This window comes from Mobula birostris, chromosome X (assembly GCF_030028105.1).
Source record: "Mobula birostris isolate sMobBir1 chromosome X, sMobBir1.hap1, whole genome shotgun sequence".
In the NCBI taxonomy this organism is placed as follows: Eukaryota; Metazoa; Chordata; class Chondrichthyes; order Myliobatiformes; family Myliobatidae; genus Mobula; species Mobula birostris.
In genome coordinates, this window is record NC_092402.1 from 29629143 (window position 1) to 29641399 (window position 12257).

Sequence of the window (12257 nt, forward strand, 5' to 3'; positions counted from 1 at the left end):
GTGTCATCCGCAAACTTGGAGATGCTGCATTTAATTCCCTCATCCAAGTCATTAATATATATTGTAAACAACTGGGGTCCCAGCACTGAGCCTTGCGGTACCCCACTAGTCACCGCCTGCCATTCTGAAAAGGTCCCGTTTATTCCCACTCTTTGCTTCCTGTCTGCTAACCAACTCTCCACCCACACCAATACCTTACCCCCAATACCGTGTGTTTTAAGTTTGCACACTAATCTCCTGTGTGGGTCCTTGTCAAAAGCCTTCTGAAAATCCAAATATACCACATCCACTGGTTCTCCCCTATCCACTCTACTAGTTACATCCTCAAAAAATTCTATGAGATTCATCAGACATGATTTTCCTTTCACAAATCCATGCTGACTTTGTCCGATCATTTCACCGCTTTCCAAATGTGCTGTTATCACATCCTTGATAACTGACTCCAGCAGTTTCCCCACCACCGACGTTAGGCTAACCGGTCTATAATTCCCTGGTTTCTCTCTCCCTCCTTTTTTAAAAAGTGGAGTTACATTACCCACTCTCCAATCCTCAGGAACTAGCCCAGAATCTAACGAGTTTTGAAAAATTATCACTAATGCATCCACTATTTCTTGGGCTACTTCCTTAAGCACTCTGGGATGCAGACCATCTGGCCCTGGGGATTTATCTGCCTTCAACCCCTTCAATTTACCTAACACCACTTCCCTACTAACATGTATTTCGCTCAGTTCCTCCATCTCACTGGACCCTCTGTCCCCTACTATTTCTGGGAGATTATTTATGTCCTCCTTAGTGAAGACAGAACCAAAGTAATTATTCAATTGGTCTGCCATGTCCTTGCTCCCCATAATCAATTCACCTGTTTCTGTCTGCAGGGGACCTACATTTGTCTTTACCAGTCTTTTCCTTTTTACATATCTATAAAAGCTTTTACAGTCCGTTTTTATGTTTCCTGCCAGTTTTCTCTCATAATCTTTTTTCCCCTTCCTAATTAAGCCCTTTGTCCTCCTCTGCTGAACTCTGAATTTCTCCCAGTCCTCAGGTGAGCCACTTTCTCTGGCTAATTTGTATGCTTCTTCTTTGGAATTGATACTATCCCTAATTTCTCTTGTCAGCCACGGGTGCACTACCTTCCTTGATTTATTCTTTTGCCAAACTGGGATGAACATTTGTTGCAGTTCATCCATGCAACCTTTAAATGCTTGCCATTGCATATCCACCGTCAACCCTTTAAGTGTCATTTGCCAGTCTATCTTAGCTAATTCACGTCTCATACCTTCAAAGTTACCCCTCTTTAAGTTCAGAACCTTTGTTTCTGAATTAACTATGTCACTCTCCATCTTAATGAAGAATTCCACCATATTATGGTCACTCTTACCCAAGGGGCCTCTCACGACAAGATTGCTAATTAACCCTTCCTCATTGCTCAAAACCCAGTCCAGAATAGCCTGCTCTCTAGTTGGTTCCTCGACATGTTGGTTCAAAAAACCATCCCGCATACATTCCAAGAAATCCTCTTCCTCAGCACCTTTACCAATTTGGTTCACCCAATCTGCATGTAGATTGAAGTCACCCATTATAACTGCTGTTCCTTTATTGCACACATTTCTAATTTCCTGTTTAATACCATCTCCGACCTCACTACTACTGTTAGGTGGCCTGTACACAACTCCCACCAGCATCTTCTGCCCCTTAGTGTTACGCAGCTCTACCCATATCGATTCCACATCTTCCCGGTTTATGTCCTTCCTTTCTATTGCGTTAATCTCTTCCTTAACCAGCAACAACACCCCACCTCCCCTTCCTTCATGTCTATCCCTCCTGAATATTGAATATCCCTGAACGTTGAGCTCCCATCCCTGGTCAACAGAATATTCCGTTCTTTCAATCATGGAATTTTTTTTTAATAACTAAAACATACTTTATTCTTAAAGGTGGACACAGGAAATGCAGTCAGCACATGTCTCTCTTTACATCAGTCATGCCATCAAATCAATACGTTCTGCTTAAAATGCATCAATGGTACTCAGTTTCTATTCAAGCAAAATAGTCACAAACAGCACTGAGACCGGTTATAGCCCCAGAGCAAAACCAATGAGACCTCCAAGACAATATCATTCCTGTCTTTTCAAACATAAAGATAAACACTGTGACAAAGTCCACAATGGAAAAAGGAAATGGATCTCTGGACCCCTTCCTTCTTTCTTGATTCTATAGAGGGGTTTCTTTTACTTTATGAAATGGTCAAACGTCCACTGCAGAATTGCCTTCCATGTATGGTCAATGAGCTCCTCAAACTGCTGGCAATGCTTATCAAACCAGTCATGTCACTTCCTAACAGAGAAGCAAAGAATCTCTTCACAGGTGCAAATTCAAGGCAGCCCATATGGCTTGGAGTTTAAATGTTGTCTGAAGCACTGTCTGCCTGATGATGTAGTGGAGGAACAACATATAATGGAGAAGAGGAAATTTGAGAGGCTGTTAATGTAAAAAGGATCATAGCACAGAAACCTTCTGATGAGATGTTGCACTTCAATTGGTACCACCTGACTACATTAAAGATTCTTGTCATGATTTGAAGGAATCTTGGAAATCTTTTCAGTGTTTTTACCGCCAACAGGTAGTTCCAAAGTGGATAAACCCTTCGTTTATATCATATACTATTTGTGAGGGTCTGATAGTGAACACATTTTAAAATACTTAAATCAATTCTGACTCACTTTGAAACACCCTGAGGGCTTAAGAATTCCTGCATAAGTGAGAGATTTCTCTCCATCTAATAGTTAGGGACTGCATTGAGATTCCACTGCATTTCTTTGGGAGAAATACTATTAGATTGCTTAGCAAACTATCAGATGTATTTAGGTCAAGTATCAAAATTAATCCCATTAAACCTTTTGTGTCCATCTGAAGTCAAGCAGTATACGCAAGAAAATTCTAAAGGATTTCCTCAAACCCCAAGATATCAAAGAACTTACATAAATAATTTGGTGGTTTATCCCAAAGCTTGATGTAATTTTACTTAGAGAACTGTTTTTCCTGATATCATTGCTATGGAGTTAAATGTTTCACATGCCATGAATTATCCCTGCTTAAAAGCTGTTTAATGTTTTAAAGCTTTAAGTAGCTTTAAGTTGCTGTCATTTGGAAGGCTCAGAACAAAGGATGTTTGCCTCTGGTATTTGTGGCTTGAAACTTCCTCCAGGATGTACTAATCACTCTGCAGTAAACAAGAAGATATTTTATTTTGCATTTCGCAGAATTCCATGTAACTGGCAGAAGGAGTATTTTTCTGCTACATTTTAACCTGTCTAGTATCTACCACTCACAGTGCTGTCATATCCAGCTCCAGATTTTCATTACTTCAGATGAACAGACACAAAACCTTAAAGACCCCCCTCAGCAATGAAATTTATCCTCTTCATATAATAAGGCTAGATGTGCAGGAAAGAGAGTTTGCACAGAAGCTATTACCTGGAGCTGATATTAGTGGGGAGAAGAAGTCTCACGATGCAGCAGCAGTTAAAAGGCTACAACTAGTCATAAAGGCAAGTTGTGATGTGATTAGAAGGGCAGGATAATCTGTGGAGATATACAAACCATAATGCTTGTTATGCAATCGAAGAGGAGGATGTCCTGCAGTTGGAAATGCATCTGAAGAATCTACCCCACCCCAGACATTCTCTCTTCTTCTACCTTCTATCAGGCAGAAGATATGAAAGCATGAAAGCACAGGCCCAAGAACAGCCTGTTCCCTATTATTATACAACTATTGAATAGTCCCCTAATGTGATAAGATAGACTCTTGACTCACAATCTACCTTGTTATGACCTTGCTGCTTACTGACTGCCTGCACACTGCACTTTCTGTGTTATTGTTTGCCTGTGTACTATTTCACGCACTGTTGTAATGAAATGACCATTTGGTATGGATGGCATGCAAAACAAGTTTTTTTTTTACAGTAGCTTGGTTCATGTGACAATAATAAACCAGTTCCAATTCCAAAGTTGAAGACAATTTATAAGTAAGAATGAAAAATTACTTGGCTTTTTTTTTACAACCTTATGCCATCTCAAGGCAACCTATAGCTAGCCAGTACCTTTTAAGGTAGTTGTCAGTGATGTAACACCAGAAACTGGCAGCCAATTACACACATTAAATTGCCACAACCAGTATTGTGATAATACCAAATAATTTGTTTTGTCATGTTAATTTAATGGTAGGATTTGTCTTAGGTACCAGGGATAACCCTCATAATTGTGCAATCCAATGTTTTATTTCTATCTGACATAATGGTGAAACTGCAAACTTTTTTGAATGAGAGTGCCAACCTGAAGCCTTCCAACATTGTCATTCAACATTTGCTTGAAAACGATGAAGGCACTTATTAATACATATTCAGTTTTTTCAATTGTACTGCATGCAGTTCTTCTGAGGCCTCTCAAAAATAGAACAAAACTAGGATTGGAAGGTACATTAAAGATGTTGCTAGCTTGCAATACGCATATTGGGCAGCAAAGGTCTGAAGTCCTTTAATGGAATTAGCAATGCTTCCTTGACACTGATAGGATCAGGAAAAATCAGACTCAGCCAATTCTTTCCTTAAATTATTCCTATTTGTTTTTGGAGCAGTGTTTGTTTTAAACACCAGTCTTTTATTTAGTTGTTGAAAACTGTCCTATGCACTATGTCTTAGTCATTAGGTGTCATGCTGTTCATTCTTGTGAATAATTGTGGACATAATCTTATCTAGCTCAGAAATCACTTTATTCAATATTGGCTTCATGTTACTGTGCACAGTGAGTTCCTCTCAAATGAAATTCATCATCTTGATGCCAGATTGAAAGCTTAATCAAACATGTCTGAAGGCCCTGATCTGAATTTAATTGTTTTGATACCCATTGTCTTGTTCTTTTAACAGGAAAATCACAAACATATTTTGCCGAAAATTATTACATTTTTCAAGTTTTAAAAATATAAGAGAGGGGCACTAAGATAAGCCAATATTTTTAGTGTTTTGCTTAGCTTTGTAACAATTCACTTGGAAAACCATGCTCAACCTTTTAACTCCACCAGCCTCATTATCTACAGATTTCCACGTTAATCCATTTTGGCATAATTATTGAAATTAGTAATCTATGCTTCTTATCATGATTATTATTAATATTAGCAGAACATCACAACTAAATATAATGGACCTAATTTTTCAGTTAAAAGCCTGCTCCCCAATCTCCATAAGTCCCTTGCAACTGGAGTGTGGACAATGCCACAGCCGAGTTAATGCAATACCTACTTGATATTTGCATACCAAAGGCAGAAAGGGTCTCTTTGCACTACTTGGCTGTGGTTCATTTTTTCTGTTAATGATCCAGGAAAAGTGAAGTCTCCAATCAGACAAGGAAAAAATGTTGATGTGGTGCTAGAAAATTTGTGAACCCTTTAGAATTTTCTCTATTTCTGCATAAATATGATGCAAGTCCTAAAACTAGATAAAGAAAGTCCAATTAAATAACACAAAAACATTATACTTGTTTGTTTATTTATTGAGAAAAGTGACCCAATATTACATGTGTTTGTTGGAAAAAGTATGTGAACCTCTAGGATTATCAGTTCATTTCAAGGGGAAAATAGAGTCAGGTGTTTCAGTCAATGGGTTGACAATCAGGTGTGAGCGTAGGAAGCCCTGCCCTATTTAAAAAAATATAAACCAGGATCTTCACTATCACAGTCTGATCTTCACTACACAGGTCTTTGGAAGTGTGCCATGCCTCGATCAAAGAAGATTTCTGAGGATCTTAGAAGAAAAGTTGTTGATGCTCACCAGGCTGGAAAAGGATGCAAAACCATTTCTAATGAGTTTAGGCTCCACCAATCCACAGCCAGGTAGCTGGTGTACAGGTGGGCTAAATTCAATGCCGTTGTTACTCTCCTCAGAAGTGGCTGACCAACAAGAATCACTCCAAGAACAAGGCATGTAATATTCCAGGAGGTCACAAAGAACCCCAGGGTAACATCTAAGGAGCTACAGGCTTCTCTTGCATTGGCTAATGCCAGTGTTCATGAGTCTACCACCAGGCAAACACTGAACAACAATGGTGTGCAAGACAGGATTACAAGGAGGAAGCTACTACTCTTGAAGAAGAACATTGCTGTCTGTCTAAAGTTTGCTGAAGGCCACGTGGATAACCAGAAGACTACTGGAAGAATGTTCTGTGGACGGATGAGTCCAAAATAGAACTTTTTGGCTTAAATGAGAAGTTTTATGTTTGGCAAAAAGCAAACACTGCATTTCAGCATGGTGAAACATGGTGGTGGCAGTGTCATGGTTTCAGCCTACTTTGCTCTTCAGGACCAGAACGGCTTGCCATCATTGATGAAGCCATGAATTCCGAATTGTACCAGCAAATTCTACAGGAAGATGTCAAGGTATCCATCTGTGAACTGGAGCTCAAGAGAACGTGGGTCATGCAAAAAGACAACGACCCTAAACATACAAGTCAGTCTACCAAAGAATGGTTAAAGCAGAAGAAATTTCACGTTTTGGAATGGCTGAGTCGAAGTGCTGACCTTAATCCTATGGAAATGCTGTGGAAGGACCTGAAGCAAGTAGTTCATGCAAGGAAGCCCACCAACATCTCAGAGTTGAAGCAGTTTTGTAAGGAGGAATGGCCTAAAATTCCTCCAAGCTGATCTGGAGGACAGATCAACAGCTACCGGAAATGTTTGGTTGAAATTATTACTGTACAAAAGGGTCACACCAGCTACTGAAAGCAAAGGTTTACATACTTTTCTCGACAAATATTGGATTATTTTTCTCAATAAATAAATGAACAAGTTTAATGTGTTTGTTTAATTGGGTTCTCTCATCTAGTGTTAGGACTTGTGTGAAGGTCTGATCACATTATTTCTGTATAAGTATGACCTAAAGAGAAAATTCTGAAGGGTTCCCAAACTTTCTAGCACCACTGTACCCGTTTTTGAGTGTTTCAGAACTTACTAACGAAAGTAAGCCATTAGTACAATTGTGGCGAGATGGATCCAAATTATTTTTGGCCACTTATATTCATTTTGAAACTTTGATTTCTGCAGCTGTTTTATTTTTGATGACACTAGATTCTGTTTTGCAGGTGACATCGGTGGACAGATGGGGCTGTTTATTGGTGCTAGCATTTTAACAATACTAGAGCTGTTTGATTACTTATATGAGGTAAGATTCCCTTGAAGGTAATATGCTTTAGTAGTGTTGATGATCAAATTATGTCATGCAAAATGGACTTGTACAATTGTTGCTCACTTTCTATTCTGCCATCAGATTTCACATATTATTTTTGGGTGTGCTACAATGTGTTCTATCCAGTGGTGCAGTGCTAGCTGGAGCATACCAGAGTGCGTCGGGCACATCTTTAAGAAAAAAGCCGGAATAACCAAGCTAATTAATTAGGTGCTGCCCAGGGTGATTTGAATATCTCAGAACCTGCTGATCTCCTGGGATTTTTACGTACAACAGACTCAGGAGTTTACAAAGAATGATGCCAAAAACGAAAAAAAAATCCAACGAGTGGCTGTTCTGTGAGCGAAAACATCTTGTTAAATCCACTCGCTGGAGGTTTTTTTTTTGTTTTTGGCACCATTCTTTCTAAACTCCAGTGTCTGTTGTGTGTAAAAAATCCCAGGAGATCAGCAGGTTCTGAGAGACTCAAATCACCCCGGGCGGCACCTAATTAATTAGCTTGTTTATTTCGGCTTTTTTCTTAAAGATATGCTGTGTGCTCCGGCTAGCATTGCACCACTGGTTCTATCCCTTTCATGAGAAGATTTCCTGTATCACTAAACTTGATGAGTACATAGCCTGCAATTTTGATGCAAATACAAAGCAGAAGAAATCCACTTCCTTTGTAGAAGCTATTGAAGTGCCATTATATAGATTAGGTGCTGTGGAAATTAATCTAGTAATTACCTTTATTAATGCATAGATGTTTATCACACTTGAATGAGATCAATTTACCGCTAGACCACTGAAATGCATTGGCATTAACAGCATGTAGCTTAATTTCTGGGGATAGTTAGTTGGAACTTGATAATAAAGTAGGAATATCCCCCAAAATCCTTCTACACGAAAAAAATCTCTCACACTATCTCACTCAGAACCTCTTTGAGGAACTATTCCATTGGTGAATAGTGCTGGAATAAAAAAGCAGGACATGAAAAGTAAGAAAATAATAATCCAAATAATGTATATGGAATTGAATAGAATGTACAGAACAGAAATAGTGGATTTGACCCAATAGCTTGTGGTAATATGTATATTTTATTCAACTCACCAACCTTCTTCTCACCCAATCGCTATTGCTTTCCTTCTCAGATTTTTATCCTGCATCCTCTTAGATCTCTCCCTATTTAGTTAACATCAGCTACTCCTCTGTTAAAGCTTCCTCTGGTTTTTCTTCTGAATTTATGACAATCGTGCACTCATAGCTCTCAAAAGAAGTTGATATTGCAAAAGGCTATTATGGTGGTACACATACAGAGTGACATACCTTGGTCATTTACATCACAAACCCTTTGATAATGTTAAAAAGGCTATATTAGGTCACATTTTAGCCTTTTAGAGAAATAAAAGTCCTGTTCAATCTTTTTTTGAAAGATATAACCTGTCACTTATAAAGAAAGTCATAGAAACAGACTCCTCGGTCCATCGCATCCATGTCGACAATCATGCCTGTCTTCACTAATCCCACTTGCCTGCATTAATTCCAAATCCATCAATGCCTCATTCAAGTATTACCATTGCAAACCTGTTTCTAGGAAATCTACCTTGTGAATCTACATCCAAAGACTTGTGATCCACTGAGAGAGAAAAACGTTGTATTATATCTTGGAAATCTGTCCACTGATTTTATATTCTTAGAACGAATTGAAGAGCATAGGTTCTCATACCATTTTAAGTATGTTTCAACCAATTATCTACACATTTAATACCTTTTTGTATTCTATTAAAAGGATACATTTCCTTCAGACCCAACTATCTTTTGTTATTTTAATGACCTGCATAATTAAACTTGTGACTTGTGTATCTACAGTATATCACTGGATCCTTTGGTCCAACCGTTCCTTTTTACATTCCAATTTTACAAAGAGTACGTACCTTTCTAAATCTTCCTAACAAAATACAATACTTCATACTTATTTATATCAAACTTAATTTACCAGACACATTTTTATCATACAAGGCTAGTTATGATTTCCTTAAGATACCACAATCTTCCTCAATGTAAATTCAGTCCTTGAATCTGATGTCATTTACAGATTTTGAAAATGACTCCAGTCATTCTGATTCCAAAGTCTAAACAGCTAAAGCCTACAGAGTACTATTTTGTGAAAGAATCCTACTAGTGATTCTGCAATGAATATAATATTAATAGCTACCATATACTTTGTTTGAAACTATGGAATGAATACTCTGAAAATTCAGTGGGTGCCACGTTAGCAGTTAGTGCGAAACCAATACAGCTGGAGGCATCGGAGTTCGGAGTTCAGTCCTGGTGTCTTCTGTAAGGAGTGGATTGCATGGGTTTCCCTGAGTGTTTTGGTTCCCTCCCACAATCCAAAGATGTACTGCTAGGGTAACTGATCATTGTAAATTGTCCCATGATTGAGTTAGGGTTAAATCAAAGTTATTGGGGGTTGCAGGGCAGCATGACTCGAAGGGTCAGAAGGACCTATTCTGCATTGTATCTCTAAATAAAAAAATATATACAAAACTTTCCATTTGGATTCTTGTTCATAATATTTATCAAACAATTAAGAAATATGTCAGATGTCAGCACAATGTGGAGTTCAAATGGGCCAATCTGCATATTAATAGATGTTAATTAGTTAAAGATTATTTCCACTGAATAATTGCAGCCATGGTAATCACTGCAAAGCTCACACAGACAGATTTATCTTTACAATGTTAACACATGAGCCTTTTCTATCAAAATATTTAATTTTCATGTTTAAAAACAGATATGGAACCACACAAATGGTGTTTATTCTCGGATATTTAAGAAGCTGATGCAAAACCTGGGCTGCTGACCTTAACATTTTACAGAAAATCATTAAAAAATTAAAAGAAAGGATATTAGTAGTTCTGCATTTTCAAGCATTAATTTGCATGATAAATTATTGAAGTACATGTGAATAAATTATTGAAATTAAACATCACCAACTTCAATTTTGTACAATTAACAATTGGATATGGTGAATTTGTGACATATTTGAAAATCCCCTTTATATCGAATCTAGACATTTATTAGACATAGTGCTCAGTCACGTGCCATAATGGTATTATTGAATGTTAGCGAAATAACAATGCCTGTCACCAGGCCCCAAATGCATTTTGAACCTTGCAGCACTTTGTCAGAACTTAACTCAATATTTAACAAGAAGTCCAGAGTCCATACTCAGCAGATTTGCTTTTTACAAGACAAAAATTGGAAAGTTTGTGCTAAAGATACGCCCTTGGTCTGAGTGTCTATTTTCTCTTGCACTTACAGTCACTTGTTGCAAACTGCAGGCCTTCTATGAATGCGAATATGAGTATTGGTAAAATGAAGATAACATTTTACTTGATTTTGCCTGTTCGCTGGGTTTCATTTTGTCTTGCCCTGAAGGTGATGAGGAGGTTGAACAGATGTCTTAGCAGGTACACTGTGGAAAGGCACCAAGCTCATCAACTCACTTTTTTCTCCACATTTTATATTCACTGTAGACTACATTGATACATCCAATTCACTTCATCACTTAAAAAAATTCTACGAAGTTTTTCCTTGAAAGTTTTCACCAGGAGAAAGTAACAAATGGATTTCCAGAGCACTGTGAGGTGTAATATTCTTTGTCATTCATCCTAAGATAGCTTTCAAAAGATATTTTTGATGCATTGGGATTTCTGGAACCATCTTCTCACAAAATTTTAATATTATTATGTGAAAGAATCACTTTAACATTTGGATCTATTTATTACCCAAATGTTCATTTATAACTTATGAACATCCAAATATATGAATTAAGAATAAGCTTCTCAATCCCTCAAGACCATTCTGCCTGTGATTTGACTGTAATATGCTCTTCTACCTATTTCACCCCCTTGTTGATCATGTATTGTCCTTTGCCTTCACTGCTTTCACTAACCTTTCAGAAAGCCAGGTACAAGGACTTCAGAATCAGATTTATTATCACCGGCATGTGACGTGAAATTTCTTAACTTAGCAGCAGCAGTTCAATGCAATACATAATTGCCTCCCTGGTGCCAGGGTACGGGATGTCTCAGATCGGGTCCAGAGTGTTCTGAGGAGAGAGGGGGGGCAGCCAGAAGTCTTGGCACATGTTGGTAACAATGACATAGACAGAAAAAGAGAGGAGGTCCTGAAGGAAGATTACTGGGAACTAGGAAGAAAATTGAAAAGCCGGACCTCCAGAGTAATAATCTCAGGATTACCGCCTGAGCCACGCGCTAACGAAGGTAAGAATAGCAGAATTAAGCAGATGAATGTGTGGCTAAGTAACTGGTGCAGGGGGCAGGGCTTCAAACTCTTGGATCATTGGGATCTATTTTGGGGGAGGTATGACTTATACAAAAACGATGGGTTACACCTGAACTCAAAGGGTACTAATATCCTGGCGGGATTGTTTAATATAGCTGTTAGGGAGGGTTTAAACTAAGTTGGCAAGGGGAAGGTGTTAGGGTCGAGGAAGGGGAAAATAGAAATAAGTCAAAAATACTGTGCAGCAAAGATGGCAAGAAGGACAGGCCAGTGAATAAACAGGATAATTTGCTGTGCGATAGAAATATAGCAAAATCGGTAACAGATACTGATCTAAATGTACTGTACTTAAATGCACGCAGCATTAGAAATAAAGTGGATGACCTTGCTGCACAGCTGCAGGTTAAAAGATATGACATTGCGGCCATCACCGAGTCATGGCTAAATGATGGATGTGACTGGGAGCTGAATATCCAAGGATACACAGTGTACAGGAAAGATAGGAAGGTAGGTAAAGGGGGTGGCGTGGCCCTGATGGTAAGTAACGATATCAAATCAATAGAAAGAAGGGACATAGGATCAGAAGAGGTAGAATCCTTATGGGTAGAATTAAGAAATAGCAAGGGTAAAAAGACACTAATGGCAGTTATATACAGGCCTCCAAACAGCAGTCGGGCTGTGGACTACAAGTTACAGCTGGAAATAGAAAAAGCATGTCAGAAGGAAAATGT

At 38.4% G+C, this 12257-nt stretch overlaps 1 protein-coding gene across 1 annotated transcript in view; it reads left to right on the forward strand.

The window, feature by feature from the left end:
• The window catches only part of asic2 (acid-sensing (proton-gated) ion channel 2), a 610335-nt gene that overhangs the window by 541410 nt on the left and 56668 nt on the right, over window positions 1-12257 (forward strand). Inside the window, exon 8 of the mRNA XM_072248947.1 lies at window positions 7129-7208. Within this exon, the coding sequence (XP_072105048.1) occupies window positions 7129-7208 (80 nt within the window). The remainder of the gene's footprint in view (window positions 1-7128; window positions 7209-12257) is intronic.